This window comes from Garra rufa, chromosome 14, assembly GCF_049309525.1.
Source record: "Garra rufa chromosome 14, GarRuf1.0, whole genome shotgun sequence".
Taxonomy (NCBI): Eukaryota; Metazoa; Chordata; class Actinopteri; order Cypriniformes; family Cyprinidae; genus Garra; species Garra rufa.
Genome location: NC_133374.1, coordinates 18931212 through 18951387, shown reverse-complemented (window position 1 = coordinate 18951387; position 20176 = coordinate 18931212). Strand labels below are relative to the sequence as shown.

The window sequence follows — 20176 nt, the reverse complement described above, 5'->3', positions numbered from 1 at the left end:
TTCAATTATCAAAGCAAATAGGAGAGACGAGGACAGCCCTGTCTCATCCCTCTTCCAACTTTAAATGTAGAGGAGCGACACCCATTAGTGAGCACGGCACTAAGAGGTTCATTATACAATAACTTTACCCACTTAATAAATTGTTCCCCAAGACCAAATCTATGTAAAGCATAAAATAAGTAAGGCCATTCATTGCGATCGAATGCCTTTTCCGCATCTAGTGAGATCACAAGACCATCTATTGATCGCTGTTTAGAAAATTGTATCACATTCAACAGGCGACGCATGTTATTGGCAGAGTTACGTCCTACAATAAAGCCTGTTTGGTCATCCTTTATTAGAGCAGGTAGAAGTCCTTCTAACCCTGTTGCTAGAATTTTGGAAAGAATCTTCAGATCTACATTCAACAGTGAAATAGGTCGATATGATGAACGGTCCTCTGCCTGCTTGCCCTTTTTCAAAATTAAGGATATATTTGCCTCTCTCAGGGACTGTGGTAAGCGGCCTTTTACAAATGAATCATTAAACATTTTTAGTAAGGGGTCAACTAATACATTTCTAAATTCTTTATAAAATTCACTACTAAGCCCATCTGGGCCAGGTGCTTTTCCTGACTGTAAACTCTTTATGGCTTCTAGAACTTCCTTTTTAGATATAGGGGCATTGATGAAGGAGGTCTGATCTTCTGATAAAGTGGGAAGATTAAGGGTGGAAAAAAACCCCTCTGTGGACTGTGTTGTATCCCCTTCTAGTTCTGATCTATATAAATTCTCAAACCATTCTTTAAATATGTTATTAATAGATAGACTGTCTGAAAAGCGTTTACCGCTACTATCCACAATAGACAGGATTGATTGAGAGTCAGATTTTTTCCTTGTTAGATATGCTAAGTATTTCCCCACTTTATCTCCATGCTCATATATTTTCTGCTTAGCAAAACGAATTTCCCCCTCTGCTTGTTTTGTTAAAAGAGAATCCAAAGCAGATCTGAGCGCAGAGATTTCCTTCATCTTAGCAGAGGATGGTTTTTAATGTATAATCTCTCAGCATCCTTAAGCTTAGATTCTAAGATGTCTTTTTGTTCGGCTTGTCTACGCCTTTTACTTATTGTATATGCTATAATAAGGCCTCTAGAAAAAGCTTTGGCAGTTTCCCATAATAAAGATGGGTCTTCAGTTGATGCAGAATTGATGGACATGAAAGAGTTAAATTCCCCTGTAAAATACGATATAAAATTATTATCTTCTAGGATGAATGGGTGAAATCTCCAGCTAATATTTTGGTTCCCAAAGGAGTATTCAGTAAAAACTGCTGCATGGTCAGATATAGATATATTTCCTATATTGCAAGACCTTATATGCTCCATCATATTTTTCAGGCAAAATAAATAATCTATCCTAGTATAGCAGCTATGGACCTTAGAAAAGAATGTATATTCTTGTTCTGCAGGATGGCAGGCCCTCCAAATATCTACATAGTCAAAGTCTTCACAAAGAGCTTTAACAGTTTTAGCCTGAGTAGATAGTAATAGTTTACCTGCTGGGAATTTATCAATAATGGGACATAAATGACAGTTAAAGTCTCCCCCAATAAACAATGACTTAACGCCCCAATCTGCTAACTTGGAAAAAGCCTTAGTCAAAAAATCACCTGGATGGCTAGGAGGCCAGTAAATGTTCATTAAAGCAATTTCTTCCCCATATAATAACCCCCTCACAATCAGATAACGCCCTCTTGTGTCCTTAATAACTCCTACTAACTGGAATGGCAAACCTTTCCTAATTAAAATAACTACACCTCTACTCCTGGAAGTAAACGATGAGAAAAAGGCCTGACCAAACCACCCCAGTGATAGCTTAGAATGTTCTTGATCGTTTAAATGGGTCTCCTGAAGTAAAGCAATATGAACTCCCTCCTTTTTTAAATAAGTTAAGACCTTTCTTCTTTTAACAGGTGTATGAACACCATTAAGGTTCCATGTACCATGTGTAACTTTAAATGTAAACATTCTCATAATATATTAGACATAACGCAATCCAAATGTACTGTTTTAGTAATGTAGATGTCAACCAGGTAAACAAGTGGTGAACCAAAAAATAATAGTAACAAAAGGATAAAAATGAACAACTCAGAAACACAGAACTCGAACAAGAATTATTGAACATCAACAAGATTACACACTTTACCTCCCACTGCATAACGAGAGCACCAGTGAAGCGGTCTCCAAGCGACAAAAGGAAACGACTATTAAGAAATATCCAACCAAAAACGTCAAGCGCTAGTGCCGCCATTCACGCCCGCATACCTTAATACACAGTACAATAAACCCTGCCAGCCAACATGTCTCAGAGCCCCCTTTAAGTTCTCAGTATTTGTACTCACACCAAAGCATATTTATCAGGAGATCCCGTAATGTGAGTTGGTCGATCAAGTATTACCAACGGGCGCCCCATCCAGCGAATCCAGAAACGCCTCGACAGCAGCTGGATCATGAAAGACCTTCACCGAGCCACGGAAGGTTACCTTGAGGAGGGCAGGGTAAATTTGCCTGTATTCCGCGCCTAGGGATTTTAGGCGTTTCTTGACTTCATCAAACATCTTACGCTTACGGAGAACGGACGCAGAAAAGTCCTGAAAAAACATCACGTGCTGTCTCCAAATTTCAAAGGAGAGCCATTGATCCCCAGCTCTGGCGCGGCATTTAACACTCGCTGCTTATCCTGAAAGTTGTGAAACCTCACCAGGACGGGTCGCGGTCGCTGCGTAGAGGAAGGTTTGGGAGCGAGTGATCGGTGCGCTCTCTCTAGCTTTATACGACCTGCTTTCGAAGTGATGCAAAGAGTTTTAGGAAGCCATGACTCGAAAAACCGCGTAGGGTTGTCACCTTCCACACCCTCAGGTAACCCAACGATGCGGATATTCTTCCTTCTACCTCTATTTTCAAGGTCATCCGCCCGCTCACCCAACTCCTGTACGAGTTTCTCGAGGGACTGTATCTTAGCCTTGATTGGGGTTACCACGTCTTCAATAGCAGATATTCTGGTCTCCGTTTCAGTAATCCGTTTTTCATGTTCGTCTAGTTCAGAACGATGCATTTGTAACAACTGCGATATTGGGTCCATCTTTTCTTCGATGATCTTGGAGATGTTGGCTGTAATCTCTGCAATCGCGTCAGACAGCGAAGACGGAGGCGAGCCCGTGTTAGCACTAACATTGTCAGCTCGCTCATCGGCCTCGTCGGGGCTGCTGGTAATCGGCGTTTTTTTGCGTGGCATGCTTTCCGTTTGCCTCAAAAAGTAGTTATTTATACTCATAATGAAAAATGCAAGACATGAGCATTCGAAAATTACAATACGAGGGTTGCAGTATGAAAAAACTCAACGAAGTGACACTACCGCTTAACTACACACAACCTCCCTTTAAGCCGCCATCTTGAAAACCAGATACAACTATTTTAACAACTATCTAAAATCTGAGGGTGCAAAAACATCTAAATATTAAGAAAATCACCTTTAAAGTTGTCCAAATGAACTTCATAGCAATGCATATTACTAATTAGGTTTTAATATATTTACGGTTGGAAATGTATAAAATATATTCATGGAACATGATTTTTACTTAATATCCTAATTGAAAATTTTTATAATTTTGACCCATACAATGTATTTTTGGCTACAAATACACACTAACGTTTATTTATACAACCAGAAATGTTGAAATAAGCACATAAATTAAATATTACTGTCACTACTGTATCATCTGAAGCCTAATTTTTGTCAAATGTTGCACTTGAAGCATATCTGTGCTTTATTTCTTTAAAATAACTGCCACTTGGTTTGATATTTTGAGCAATAAAATTGTATGCACAAGTTTTAGAACATAAAATAAGCACTGAAGTAGGAACCATCAATATTTTCAGTCCATTTAGGCATAAATTTAAGTACTGTACATATAAAATTTAAAAGTTTCTTTCTGCTCAAAAGTCAGTCAACTTTTAGAAGAACATTATCAACGACCTTAACGCTAAGTGACATGGACTAAAAAGCCACAGTTGAAGCTGTCCTTAAGGATTCTGTCCATTAAGGGTAAAAAATAAATAAATAGATCTCGTACAAAATAAAATACAGCCTTGAACAGTCTAACTGACAGGCATTTACCAAACAAATGCTTTCAGATCGAGTATAAAAACAGGAACACAATACCCAGCAGAGTCCGACAGTCTTCAATAGAACTGTTCAAGGCGGTAAATTTGTTCCACAAGCCGTTTTTGATGGCTTGAGCACAGCACGCTCTCTGAGAAGTTGCCGTCCTGAATGCATTTCCTTTAAAGCGCTCCAGCTAAAACATTAAACCTAAAATAACATCTAGGTAAACTAGATGGCTTGAAATTCTCTCACACGGAGCACCGAGACCTCCTCAACATCAACTACTCAACTAGTCGTCCATCCACTTCATATCCCTCTCTATTTTCTTCACCCTTTCCCCCGCAGTACTTGATGCGAGCGAGACAAGGCAACACACTGGGCGTGTAGGCAGGTAACTCATTACACAGAATGGCACGGCAGCTCATTAGTCATCGACACAGACCGAGCAAGAAAGACACGGCGAGTGAAAGCGAGAAAGGGGAGAGAGAGAATTGGCTTGTTCTTCCAGTGGCTGCGGGCCTGGTGATCTCTCCTCCCAGTACGAGCTCCTTATGTAAGAACTGAGGAAGACAGACAGCTGGGACTCACGAATACACACACACACACACACACACACACACACACAATCATAGCCCTGCTCCTGCCACCTACAGCTCAGCTGTGCAGTGTGAGTCGGGAATGGGGATTGTCGGCCCCATGCCAGGATCTTTCCTCCACACTAACTCTGACATTTCCCCTACAGGGGCCGTGGGCCGCAGCCTGGAGATATGAATCAAAGAAAGCGAAAATGGGGCCAGGCGTCAGATAGCAGACTCTAACAGCGGAGTGAAACTCACAACATTGTCGGATAAAGAGCGCGGGGAGGTATCTGTCCCCATCCGCGTCGACCGGCCGCAGGAGCACGCTGTGTTGATGGGAATGATTCACAAGCTTTTAAAAGGAAGAGTTCAACCTAAAATGAGAATTCTGTCATCATGTCTACACCTTCATGTCAATCCAAATCTGTGTGATTTTTTTGGTCTTTCATGGAGCACAAAAGGAGATATTTTGGAGAATACCAAGGTTGGTGATCCCATCTGTCAAGCTACAAAAAGTACCATATAAAGCCATAAATAATTTCTATACAGACCGTAGTCTAGGCAGACACCATGTCTAATTCAGAGCAAATGAAAAGAGCCTGTAAGGGATAAATAAACAGTTCTTCTGTAGACTGCATCTTTAGTGATGTTTTGTTGTTTGTAAAGTTGCATTTTCAATGTGTGTCAGCTGAATGATTGACACCAAGGTCAATCTTATCTCTCACAGTCTTGTTTCCATTCATAACAAACTAAATATGGCATCTATCCTGACTAGGGTTCATTACAAGTCATCTAAAGTCATACAAAAGATGTGAGGAACAGAGCAAAATTTAGATGAATAGTCATCATAAATGTAGTTATTCTGTTTTTCTGTCTTATGTTGAACTGTTTTACATATATTTTTCCCCACATCAATCAACACTCCAAGCACCATGATGATAAAGCAAAAACAGAATTGTCATAACTTCATTCATTCATTAAAAATAAAAACCTTAAATGATCCCATTGCATAAGTATTCATACCCTTATCTGGGACAGTCGAAATTTAGCTATGGAGCATTCATATTGCTTGTAGATGATACTACACTTCAGGTAAAGTTAACGTGGGAAATTCAATTGAATAGGTATGATTTGGAAAGGCACGCATGTGACCTTAATAAAAGGTCAAACAGCTGAAAATGCATATCAGAGCAAAAACCAAGCTCCAAGGAAAAAAATTAAAAAAATAATCCTGTAGAGCTCAGACACAGGATTGCATCAAGCCACACATCTGGGGAAGAGCTCAGAAAAAAACTGAAGGTTCACAGAAGCATGTAGTCTCTGTTACACTTCATGACCATAATGACAAAGCAAAAACAGTATTCATAACATAACATTAGTAACTCAGCCAGCTGTAGGAAGAGTCCTAGTTGTTTCAAACTTCTTCTATTAAGGATAACAGTGACTATATGCTTCTGTGAACCTTCAATGCAGCAGAATTTTTTTCCTGAAATCTTCCCCAGATGTGTGGCTTGATGCAATCTTGTGTCTGAGCTCCAGATTCTATTTTTTTTTTTTACCTTAGAGCTTGGTTTTTGCTCTGATATGCATTTTCAGCTGTTAGACTTTTTATTAAGACATGTGTGCCTTTCCAAATAATACCCATTCAATTGAATTTGCCACAGGTTAACTTCATTTAAATTGCAGTATCATCTACAAGCAATATGAATGCTCCTGAGCTAAATTTGAACTGTCCCAGATAAGGGTATGAATACTTATGCAATAGCATCATACGGTTTTTATTTTTAGTAAATTTGCAAAAATGTAAAAAAAAAAAAAAAAAAAAAAAAAAAATTTCCATTATGAAGTATGGAGTGTAGATTGATTTGGAAAAAAGGTAATTTAAAGCAGTTTAACATAAGGCAGCAACATAACAAAATGTGCAAAAAATATGTATATAGGGGTATGAATACTTTTGCAAGGTACTGTATATACTACCATTCAAAGTTTTTTTTTTCTTTTAAAGAAATAAATATTTTATTAAGCAAGGCTGCATAAAATGATGGTAATTGATAATACAAATAAAAAAAATACAATTTTAGAATTATTTCTGATGGATCACATGACACTGAATACTGGAGTAATGACTGCTGGAAATTTAGCATTGCCATCATAGAGATAAATAACATTTTAAAAAATGTTAAAATACAAAACAGTCATTTTAAATCATAGTAACATTTTACAAATTAATATTTTTTTTTAATAAATCTAGTCTTGTTAAGAGGCTTCTTTCAAAATTATTCAAAAAACTTCAATGTCAAATCATATAAGGCTGTTACTACATATAGTTCATAGATGTAAATATCAAAAGAAAAATCAGAGTGAAATTCAATAATGTCATTTAAAGCTTATGTTTTAAGATCAAAGCATTTATTATTAGCATTCTTGTTTTTTTAAATATGTGTTAATATTGCCCTAATACCACTTTTTGGCTAGAAATGTATCACTTTTTTACAATTTTAGGAGGTGACTCAGCATCACACATGACTTCCCAGACATATTTTTGGACTGGAAATAATAAATATTTCTGTGGGACTGAAAAAAACATGAGAATGTTAGAATCTACGTGAAATATTTACAGATTTAGGTCCCAGATACCACATGAGCAAAGTGTGAACAAAATCAGTGCTGGAAAACACTTCTTTAAGTCTGTATGATTTGACATGGACAGACCCAGCTGGTTGCTGTGTGTACGGTCAACAAGTCAGGGTTAAACGTGCAGAAGTTTGAATAAAATATGACAGAAGAAACCAGGATATTCTTGTAAATATATCCTATTGAATTCTATGGAAGAAACGAGAGAGACATGAAGATGAGAAAACTTTCATTTTTGCATAAACAATCCCTTCAATTCAATTATGCCGATGCACTCCGATGAACTCAGTGAAAGACATTCCCTTAAGCTTGTAGTCATGCATCGCCCCGTGTAGAAAAACATCAGGCGTATTATCTTAATACTTAGAGTAGCACAAACACATTTGCATAAATGTTGAAGGCTAGACGGATGAAAATCACCTTGCTCAATAGGACTGTGCCGAAAGGCTACAGTTGCGACTATATGCCAGCATTTTTATGAAACATTATGAGTGTCGATCGATACAATAAAAAGCCTAGACCTTTAAACAGGAAACTCAATGAAAAGCCTGTTGCTATTCTGAGATGTCTTAGCTGTGAAGGCGGCATTATCAAGAACATAACACTTAGTGACAGACAGCACAGGAGGAGGTTTCTCCACACTCCTCATGGGCCTCAAACATGACTAAAACTGCAGGAGTCTTGGCCCAGTGCTGCGTACATGTTCAATGGGGTTCACATGAGATCCTTTCACGCTTTCTGAATCGGCTGTCGGTGTATCAAAGTCAGACTGACGTATGCTCGGCTCTCGTGGTTTGTCGCAGTGTCTCCTAACAAGCCAGAACTCAAAGCTGAACACCAGAAGAAGATGCTCTTCTAAACGAGTTAAACAGCAACTCGCTACTATAGAGCTCAGTGATTTTTTATTTAACACCATACCCTGTTAGCATGACTATATTTAGCGGTGTGTATCATGTTTTTTTCATTAGGGGTGGAGATGGTTTACCCTGTGTAGTACATACCTGGAGATCTCAAAGAACTGAACAATGTGTGTCAAACAAGCAAGCATGTTTTGGGACATGGTACCACTACACACAAAGATTGTTTTACTGTAAACTGGCCTTAATAAAAGTTCACAATGTTGTTGCGAATGAAATAAAGGTTTTCATCAGGTGAGATATTGATTATTAATCACTTAAACCTCTCAGTCTCACACATCCTCCATGTTTGTAGCTCTGAACCAAATCCTCCTGGGTTGTGGGGAATATTAGCCACCAGAGTGTGCTTGGATCTGCCGTTAATTTCCACCGGAAAAAGCAGACCATTCAAGTACCTTTCAAATACTAATGTAATATTTCTAGTTGTGAATACTATTCAGTTGACTGCTGTCAGTGTCAGTAAGGGCTTTTGCACCTTTTCATAGTTCCTAGAATTAAGTTCCTGCCCTTTGATGTGTTCGCTCCTCAGGAATTTGGAACCTATTTAGTTCTACGAATGCCTATTTTGGAACTAAATTAGCTTCTACTTTTGAGACAACTGCGAGTTATAAAGTCAGAATTATGAGAAAAAATCTTGCAAATTCTAAGAAATGGATTCAGAATTATTATATACAGGGAGTGCAGAATTATTAGGCAAGTTGATATTCTTGTCATATTTTTATCCCAAGCACATTTGAATAGTTCCAAACCACATCAATTTTAATAACTACTATTCATTTTGTGTTTAATTATTTATAATTGATATATAATTGTCCATGAAGGCTGGAAGTGAAAAACTCCTTATTTTCAGGTGTGCAGAATTATTAGGCACATTTTCTTTTACAGATAAAATGAGCCAAAAAGAGATTTACCTCAGACTGAAAAGTCAAAAACTATTAAATGCCCATGAGAAGGATGCAATACTAATGCAATACTGCAATTTGCAAAGTTAAGGCATGACCACCGGACAGAAAAACGCTTGTTGCATCTGCATTGTCAGAACAAACAGGTGGAGGAGAAAAGATGCATGTTAATTGCAAAAAAAGTAAGAATTAATGTTAAGAATCAGATATGTAACCATCAGGAACCATTTAGTCTCCAGCGCCACCGTTTTCCAGAACTGCAACCTACCTTGAGTCTCCAGAAGTGCAATGTGTCAGGTTCTCAGAGACTTTGCTTGGGCAAAAAATCCTAAAAAATGACCCTCAATTAATAAGAATAACATTCTGAAGTATTGTCAAATACATAGAGATGTTTTTTTTTCTAGGCTTTATAGACAGATGAGTTGAGAGTGACTCTTGAAGGAGCGGCACCACATCCTCTTGTAGCACTCTTTCAAGTTTATCCTCCAGAATCTGGCAGTAAGTTTTGGGACTTCAGTTTTAGTCCATCTCCTATCCTGAAATGTCTGTCTTGCAGAGAGGGACCAAAATAAACTCTTAAAACTTACTGCCAGATTCTGGAAAATATATTTTTGAAAGAGTGCTACAAGAGGATGTGGTGCTGGTCCTTCAAGAGTCACTCTCAACTCATCTGTCTATAAAGCCTAGAAAAAAACCATCTCTATGTATTTGACAATACTTCAGAATGTTATTCTTATTAATTGAGGGTCATTTTTTAGGATTTTTTGCCCAAGCAAAGTCTCTGAGAACCTAACACATTGCACTTCTGGAGACTCAAGGTAGGTTGCAGTTCTGGAAAACGGTGGCGCTGGAGACTAAATGGTTCCTGATGGTTTCATATCTGATTCTTAACATTAATTCTTACTTTTTTTGCAATTAACATGCATCTTTTCTCCTCCACCTGTTTGTTCTGACAATGCAGATGCAACAAGCGTTTTTCTGTCCGGTGGTCATGCCTTAACTTTGCAAATTGCAGTATTGCATTAGTATTGCATCCTTCTAATGGGCATTTAATAGTTTTTGACTTTTCAGTCTGAGGTAAATCTCTTTTTTGGCTCATTTTATCTGTAAAAGAAAATGTGCCTAATAATTCTGCACACCTGAAAATACGGAGTTTTTCACTTCCAGCCTTCATGGACAATTATATATCAATTATAAATAATTAAACACAAAATTAATAGTAGTTATTAAGATTGATGTGGTTTGGAATTATTCAAATGTGCTTGGGAAAAAAATATGACAAGAATATCAACTTGCCTAATAATTCTGCACTCCCTGTAAACTCGCAAATCTGACTTTTCTCCTCCGAATTAGGTGATATAAACTCGCAACTGTGAGTTATAAAGTCTGAATTAAGAAATAAACTTGAAATTCTGAGAAATAGTTGCAATTATGAGAAAAATTGTCAGAATTGTGAGAACAATTCTGATTTTTTTCTCAGAATTGCAAGTTTATATCTCACAATTCTGACTTTATAACATGCAATTGCAACTTATAAAGTCAGAACTGAAAGATATAAACTCGCAACTCTTGACTGTTCTTCTCCGAATTGGGTGATATAAACTCGCAACTGCGAGTTATATAGTCAGAATTGAGAAATAAACTTGCAATTCTGACTTTGTTTCTCAGAATTGCAATTTTATATCTCACAATTCTGACTTTATAACACGTAATTGCGAGATATAAAGTCAGAATTTAGATATATAAACTCACAAATCCCATTTTTTTCCTCAGAATTGCGATATAAAATCATAATATCGCAACAATAAGAAATACAGTGAAAATTGTGAGATATAAATTCACAATTTATATGATATATCTCACAATTCTGACTTTATAACACGTAATTGCAAGATATATAGTCCAAATTTGGTGATATAAACTCGATATTTTGAGAAATATTCTCAATCATGAGAAATATAGTCAAAATTGCGAGATATAAATTCACAATTCTGACTTTTTTTCTTAGAATTGCAAGTTTATATCTCACAATTCTGACTTCAGAACATGCAATTGCAACTTAAAAAGTCAGAACTGAAAGATATAAACTCGCAACTCTGACCGTTCTTCTCCGAATTGGGTGATATAAACTCGCAACTGCGAGTTATATAGTCAGAATTGAGAAATAAACTTGCAATTCTGACTTTGTTTCTCAGAATTGCAATTTTATATCTCACAATTCTGACTTTATAACACGTAATTGCAAGATATATAGTCAAAATTTGGTGATATAAACTCGCAATTCTGAGAAATAGTTGCAATCATGAGAAATATAGTCAAAATTGCAAGATATAAATTCACAATTCTGACTTTTTCCTTAGAATTGCAAGTTTATATCTCACAATTCTGACTTTATTACACGCAATTGCAAATTATAAAGTCAGAATTGAGAGTTATAAAGTCAGAATTGACAGATATAAACTCACAAATCCGACCTTTCTCCTCCGAATTGTGTGATATATTCAGAATTGCGAGATAAAAATGCACAATTCTGACTTTTTTTCTCAGAATTGCAAGTTGATCTCACAGTTGTGACTTTTTTTCCTCAGAACTGCAAGTTTATGTCTCACAATTCTGACTTTATAAACTATATAAACTAGCAATTCTGAGAACATATATCAGTATTTTTTCCCCTTAAAATTGGATTTTTATAACTCGCAACTGCAAGTTTATCTCACAATTCTGAAAAATTGTGTTGAAAAAAGTCAGAATTGCGAGATACAAACACGCATTTGAAAGAAAAAAAAAGTCAGAATTGTGAGTTTATATCTCGCAATTCTGACTTTATTATCTCGCTATTGTGATTTCATTTCTCAGAACTGCAAATTTCAATCTAGAAACACCTGAATATATGTGACCCTGGACCACAAAACCAGTCTTAAGTCGCTAGGGTATATTTGTAGCAATAGCCAAAAATACATTGTATGGGTCAAAATTATTGATTTTTCTTTTATGCCAAAAATCATTAGGAAATTAAGTAAAGATCATGTTCCATGAAGATTTTTTGTAAAATTCCTACTATAAATATATCAAAATGTAATTTTTGATTAGTAATATGCATTGTTAAGAACTTAATTTGGACAACTTTAAAGGTGATTTTCTCAGTATTTTGATTTTTTTGCACCCTCAGATTTCAGATTTTCAAATAGATGTATCTCGGCCAAATATTGTCCTATCCTAACAAACCATACATCAATGGAAAGCTTATTTATTGAGCTTTCATATGTTGTAAACATCTCAGTTTTGTAAAATTTTACCTTATGACTGGTTTTGTGGTCCAGGGTCACATATGAGGTAGAGTGTTTTTTCAGACTTGGAAAAGTCATGAAAATTAATGAAATAAAAGATTAATTTTTCTAGCCACACAAAACCTAAATATTTTTGGAAGTTTCACATGAGGGCGGAAAAGCTCACATGAATTTGGTGCGCTGAACAAAAGAAAGCTGCTTGGTTTGAAAGTGACTTTTATGTGAGCAGTACTCCATATATCGCTACATTATTGACAAAGGAAAACAGACCGTATTTTGCCCGTGAAATTTTGCCTACATAAATAAAACTGAACCTTTAGTTCTAGCATGAATACGGCATCCATATTTCCATTCCACAAGAAGAAGTTTGTAGCTGTGAGTATACAGAAGACATGCGTGATAAATTATAGCATGAAGTGTGTGGGAATCTACCTCTAAGAAGGTATACGCACCTTTACCCTGCGTAGGTGTTTGCAGCAGCGTTCGAGGAAATGCAAAGACACTGTGTGTGTGAGAATACCTACAAAATTGAGTGTGTGTCAGATGTGGATATATACAATGTGAAAGTGTGGCTGATTGTGAGTGTGTGTGATTCAGCTGCAGCTTTTGCAGTAATACATAGCAGCTTGCTCTCATTAGAGCTTAAAACCTCATCTTGTTTAATCAGCTTATATTCTGACTAGATTTATACAACCTCTTATTCGCACACTGACATGGAGCTCAGTCTATCACAGATCACATGACACAGAGTCACATCCTGTGCAGTCTCCAATCTCTAGTGTGCTTCTCAGTCCCATAAAGACCATTCTAGCTAATTCCAGTATGCATTGTTGTTTCTAATCCATTCTAGTTCTGTTTCTTCGGCTTTGTCTAATACGATCTTTGTGGCTATTGCTGTCTACAGTGTCACAAAGCAACAAATCCTTTCCCGTGGCCCTGGGTCAAACCAGCATGGCCCTGAACAAACTATAATCTGGGGTCACAACATACACATAAAACATCTGGCACTGTTTACCTGGTATTAAACTGTGGTCTCCTGCTCAGGTTTCATCCTATCATTCTGTAACGCGCAGGCAGTCTAACGATGAGCATTTTTTCCAACAAGTGCTTCATGTCTAAACTGCTAGAGCTCTAAATACCAACGAGGAATAAATGTCCTAAGCAAGCTGAGCTAAAGGCCCTCAGAGAAACTGCAGATCGAAGAAATCCTGCTGGCAGAAATCCAAAGATGTGGCTGTGGGAAGGAGGGGGAGAACATGCAGAAGAGGGATGGAAAGCTGTGGCTGATGTCAGGAGGAGACGGGGGCTTTCGCAAAGTTAATTAACGGACATTAATTGCTCTCATTAAACACTGACTGGTTTCATTGGGTTTCCAAGCGTCTGGACATTTGTGATGCTAAGACCTGCTACGATGAAAAAGAGGCAGCTCTTTAGCTGAGAGCACTATGGTTGTCTGATAAGGAGGGTAGAGTACACATTACATGACACACACTCAAAGCACTTCTCACACACTTAAGTGGACATAGAGACTGTGAGAGTGGGGTCAAAACCCTCACACCATGATATTACTATGGTTTATCAAAAAATATATTGATTGTAATACCATGGTAATGATTAACATACGTAGGGAGAACCATGTAAGTAGAAGAATTTACAAAATAGAAAAGGTAGAAAGATGAAGATTTTAGTTATTTTTTTTTTTAAATGTAGTCCATATTTGATCTAAAAAAATTTTATTATTATTTTATTAGTTTTTTAATTCAGTGGCAGAAACAGGCTTTCATAGAAAATGGCTTTTAAATGTTATTATTTTAATATTTTTTATTTAGTAGTGAAAACGGGCCTTTAAATGTTGTCAATATTTTATAATGCCATATACATTTTTAGTCTAATTCATACATTAACTTAAATGTACAAAAGTATTTTTTTCTTGTCTTGTTTTTCTTAACATTATGTTATAATTAACAATTAAATCTTCCCTTCGTTATCTTTGACAAAAACCCTCAAAAAACCTTGTTAATGATTATTTTCATCGAGATCAACATTAAACATGTCGCTAGAAGAACAATAGCAAAAAGTAGATGCATTAGAGAAACAGGAAGTTGATGAATACAGGATGTATTTGCAGAAGCGCTGACAGCACAACTACATCAAACAGAAGGATTTGTGTTAACCAGGAGAGTCATCAAACAGCGAGACTTTCACACGACCCAATCAAAATATCCAAAGCCGTTCGCTTCAACTCACTGACTCTATGCTCACCTCCAAATCGAACCGGCGGCCCTGAGTGAGATGGGACCATTACACTCCCATAATGTTTTCGTAATACAGATGAATCCTCCGGGAATGTGACACTCAGAGTGCGGTTCCCGAGGCTAAACATATCCCTCAATGGAAATGCTCACCCATCTCTCCACAGCTGAGAATGTCCCTCATTAGTATTGAGCAGACATCCGGAATAGGACTCTGCTTATTCGGAGGAAAGTGGGAACATACTTTAAAGAAACAGGTGGAACATTCATCCCAGGAGATGGTGGAAGAGAAATGCAATGTTTAGTATAAAAAGAGGCGAGGCTCTTAATGTAGAAGCTGAGCCAAAACTGAAATTTCTGTCATTATTTACACATCCTCATGTTGTTTCAAACCTGTGTGACATTTTTTTTCTCTAGTAAAGAAAAGTCTGTTTGCTTGGTTACAGTGAATATGGATTTTTTTTCAGGCTTTAATAATGCAAAAGGACCATAAAGTATCATAAAAGTGGCCATTATGACCAGACTAAATCTACTTCAATGTTCAATGAATCTTAACTTTGGTTAAAGGGTTCGTTCACCCAAAAATGAAAATTCTGTCATTAATTACTCACCCTCATGTCATTCCAAACCCATAAGAACCTTGTTCATCATCAAAACACAAATTAAGACATTTTTGATGAAATCTGAGAGCTTTCTGCCCCTGTATAGACCGCAATGCAACTACTCCCAAGAATGCACATTAAGGACTGACATGGAAGGGAAGAAATTGTTGAATAATTATTGTTTTTGCTTTCTTTGGGCACAAAAAGCACTGAAGTCAAAAAAGGACTATTTTAATGATGTCCTTTTTATAAAAAAAAAAAAAAGCTGTTTTTTTTCATGAAAATGTCTTTTAAATGTAGTCAATATTTTATCATGTCACCTTCATTCATTTTAGTCATATTCATTTATTTTTATCTCCAAAAAACAGATATGGTTAGCGTTCATTTCAACAGTTTTTTTAATGAAAGTTATGGAAGCCCGTTTCAGTCACTGAAAATAAAAGGTACTGCAACATTTTATTTCATAAGTCTGACTTTTTTTCTCAGAATTGTGAGATATAAACCACAAATGTGAGTTATGAAGTCATAACTGCGAGATATAAACTTAATTCTCACAATTCTGACTTTTTTTCCTCAGAAAAAAAAAATGAAGATAGTTTATAAAGTCCAATTCTGATGCGAGTAATAAAGTCCAATTCTGAGTGTGGAAAAAGGCATATTTTTTCAGAATTGCAATTTATATCTCACATCTCACTTAATGACTTGCAATTTTGTGTTATAAAGTCAGAATTGTGAGGTTTTTTCTCACAATTGCAACTTTATTTCTGAAAGCTTTCAGATTTCATCAAAAATATCGTAATTTGTGTTGCGAAACTGAACGAAGGTCTTACAGGTTTACGGGACAGAATTTTCATTTTTGGATGAACTATCCATTTAAGAGAAATGGAAATGTCTAATTTACGAGCAAATCATTTGTTTGAGTCAAACATTTTTAAGACTTGGTTCACAAAACCACATTTGTTCATGAATCTGATCGTTACGGTCACCAACTCAGACCAAATGATTCAAACTCTAATAATTGTAATTGTATAGAAAACAAGGACAAATATACTCATCAGAATCTCACTTTTTGAGTTTCACACAAGTCAGGTTTGACACAAGATTTAGTATATAATGACAAAATTGTTGAAGATATACCAGAGTTCGTACAAATACTATAGAATAAAATTCCAGGACTTTCAAGGACTTTTCCAAGCACTATGTTTTTCATTTTCAAGGACTTCAATAAGAAGTCTCACTTACGGTTTAATGTTTTCTACCATTTAAAGGGGTCATCGGATGCAAAACTAACTTTTACATGTTGTTTGAACATTAATGTGTGTTGCCAGTTTGTGTACACACCCTACAATGATAAAAATCCACCCAGTGGTATTTTTTTTATCTTTAAAAGTAATATTCCCTTTTTAAAATCAGGTCATTTTCAGCTTCTTGTTGTTGTGACGGCACACCAAAAGAGGCCGCTCCCACGACAGTTGATTGACATGAGCGCTTTACCTTAGACCCGCCCTCAACGAGCTGAAACAGTCCCACTCCGATCGCCATTGTGTGACTCAGGTGCAGAGGAAAACAAGAATGTCTCAGATTGAGCGATTGAGGTGTTCTGTTGTTGGATGTAATAATGAACACAGGAGTTGTCATTTACTCCCGACATCTGAGGCGCTGAAGACGCAGAGGTTTATCGTTACTATCGTTTTTAAAATGAAAGCGCCAATTCCCATCTACATGTGCGTCTATGTTCGTGCAAATCGTTCCGGATGCAGCTTCACCCACAGCAGAAGTGAGTATAAGGTTTTTTTTTATGTATCTTTGCAAATGGCCTTTCTCAATAATGTGCTTGTTGGCAAGTTTCGCCGATAAACGCAGCTAAATGCAGCTAAACGCGGCTAAAGTAAACAATACAGCTCGTAATCCCTCAGCAGAGAGGGGTGGGGCGAGCAGAGCTCATTTGCATTTAAAGGGCCAGACAATAATATGAGTTAATGTTTTGCAGAGCTGATTTTGACAAGGTAAAAGGTTTTTTTTACACTACTATTGAGAATTTTTAACCAAAGTATATTATAGACTTTTCATTAAGACCCTAAAGAATCATATGAACTTGTGGAAAATGGGCATCCGATGACCCCTTTAAGAAAAAAAGATTTGCAAAACCACTCCAAAGTCCCGATCTGAATCAAATTATTCACGACCTGCGCTCCTAGGTTCCAATCTAAAGCAAAAGATCTGCAAACCCGAAAACCTGAAATTACAATCTAAATCAAGTGATTCACGATCTACGCTCCAAATTTCCGATCTGAAAAATGATTTGCAAACCATTATTTCATATCAGGACTCGAAGCATGAATCGTGAATCATTCAAATCGCCAAATGATTCAAGAACCCGCTCCGAAGCCCTGATATGAATCAAATGATTCGCGATTTGCAAAGTTCTGATCTAAATCAAATGATTCGCTATATGCCACTTGAAGTTCCAATCTAAATCAAAGAATTTGCGATATGTGATCAGATTAGAGCGCTTCGAAACAGTGAATCATGTTGCAACACAGTGGTTCCTAAATGGTTTTTAAAATCATTACAAGTGATGTCGAAATTCAAAAATTAATGGCTCTTTTAATTTAATCTGGTTTTTGCTAGTGAATTGCTTGAAATGAAAAGGTCAAATCATTGAATTAATCAGAGCGGTTCCATCTTAAATTACTCACTCAATTGATTTGGTTCATCTGTTCCTTTTTTTGCATCTTCAGACATGATTACACGACACTGTCAGTACTACTACTGGTTTAGCTCCATAGTTTTATGACATTAACTGAAATAGGCAAAGTATGTTTTTTTTTATTGCGTGAAAAGATGTGCTTATTAAAAAAATAAACACTTATTTCATAGATAGATTGTCTTTCAATAATTATAGCACTTTTCAAGTACCTCTTCAGGAATATTGCTATTTTCAAGGGTATTCCAGGCCTTAAATATAAAATTCAAGTGCTTAAAGCACTTTAAGCACCATGTATGAACCCTGATTTACTCTTCTTTTAACATTGGTGAACGGCATGTTTCCTGTAAACATAAACATATTTTTGTCCTCACAGCACATTGTTTTTCCTTAAAATGAAGCTACAAGTGCTCATTAGCATTAGCACTAAATCCAATCAAAGTGGGAGGTGTGGCCAGACTTTTTTTTTCCCCCACACTGGACCACAATTTGTACTTTTGTATGCTGCGTACTCTGCGCAAAGTGTAACAAGAGGTAATTGAGAAGAATAATGATTTTGTCCACTTCATGTCATTAACTAGCTAGACCATGATAGCTAGCTTGTGTCTGCAATTGTGTCTAATTTTCTGCTGAGCCCCAGATACAGCTACGGTAGGGAATGATGATAAGCACAGAGTTTTTTAATGAGCACAGAGGCCTTCTGCAGACTCAAACGCTCTTCCTGTTTAACCAAGGACGTGCATCCAGGCCGGACCACAGTCCTGTGTGAGTGTATGCGGTACCCACCTCTCAATGATGTCAGCGATCACACAGGCAAACATCTGCAGACCCTCGGGCAACTGCAAGGCCACTGCAGGTCAAAGACAGAGAGTCCAGTCAGTGCAATATAATACAAAATGAATGACAGCTGCCGTGGCCTCATATTAGTCTGGCGATGCAGGCAGTCTGATGTCCAAAATATAAACTAGGGATGCACCAATATGAAAGCTTTGGCAAATACCTAAAATTCAAACAAACTAAAAAGTCCAGATCTCAAGGTGCTAAATGAGAAAACTTCTTTTAAATCCTATATGCCACAAGTATTTAATAAATGTAGGCTATGAATTAAAAAAGACATTTTATACAATGGAGAATTTTCTTTTATAAAAAGCCTCAAAGGCATCAAGGAGAGAACAGAGAGAACAAAGATGCAAGTCTTTAGCAAGTTTTATCCGTCCACAGGCATCTGCCGTTTTTTTTTTTCTTCTTCTTCTCGCTAGGAAAGCAGTGAAGACTTACATCACTTCTCATTGCCTTTCGACTGAAAATTACAACCAAAAGCTTAACAATGTATCAGTATTTTATTTTCTGAATTGTGTATTCAAAGTTGTATTGTGGTAAAAATAGCAACAGGTAGCCCTAGTAGCTCACAGAGTGCAACAATTTCACATCATCGAAATAATGGCACCCCCATTATTTATTTATGTTTTTTTTTATACATGATACCAGTTTTTGGTGGATAAGACAGTTCAAAATAACAGCAATTATTCGAAACAGTCATTTTTAGTAAAATTATAAGCCTTTACTGTATGTAAGCCTGTTTTCAAAAAAAAAAAAAAAAAAAGTCCAATTCCGAAAGGAAAAAAGACTGATGTTGTATTTGTTGTATTGTAGTTTATATCTGATAAATCTGGCATAACTTGCAATTGCGTGCTATAAAGTCAAGAAAAAAGTCAGAATTGTGAGTTTATATCTTGGAATTTCGGACTTTATTTCTCAGAATTGGGACTTTATTTCTCAGAACTTTATATTTTCTTGCAGTTGCGAGTTTATATTATGCAATACTGCAAAAAAATGTCTCCAAGGCATATCTCAGTTGACTTTATTTCTCTGAATTGTGAGTTTATATCTCTTTACAACTTTATAACTCGCAACTGCAAGTTAATGTGTCACAATTCAGAAGAAAAAAGTAGAGTTCTAATTGTGAGAAAAGTCAGAATTGTGAGTTTATATATCGCAATACTGAGAAAAATCTCAGAATTCCGAGGTATAACTCACAGTTCTGACTTTTTTTTTCTCACAAATGTGAGTTTGTATCTCAGAATTCTGACTTTATTTCTTGCAATTCTGAATTTTTTTTTAGAATTGAGAGATATAAAATCGCAACTGCAAG

At 36.5% G+C, this 20176-nt stretch overlaps 1 protein-coding gene across 1 annotated transcript in view; it reads right to left on the bottom strand.

Moving 5' to 3' along the window:
* Positions 1-18914, bottom strand: part of dph1 (diphthamide biosynthesis 1) — a 108067-nt gene extending 89153 nt beyond the window's left edge. Inside the window, exon 1 of the mRNA XM_073817327.1 lies at positions 18811-18914. Within this exon, the coding sequence (XP_073673428.1) occupies positions 18811-18845 (35 nt within the window). The 5' untranslated portion in view covers positions 18846-18914. The remainder of the gene's footprint in view (positions 1-18810) is intronic.
* Positions 18915-20176: the final 1262 nt, after the last annotated feature.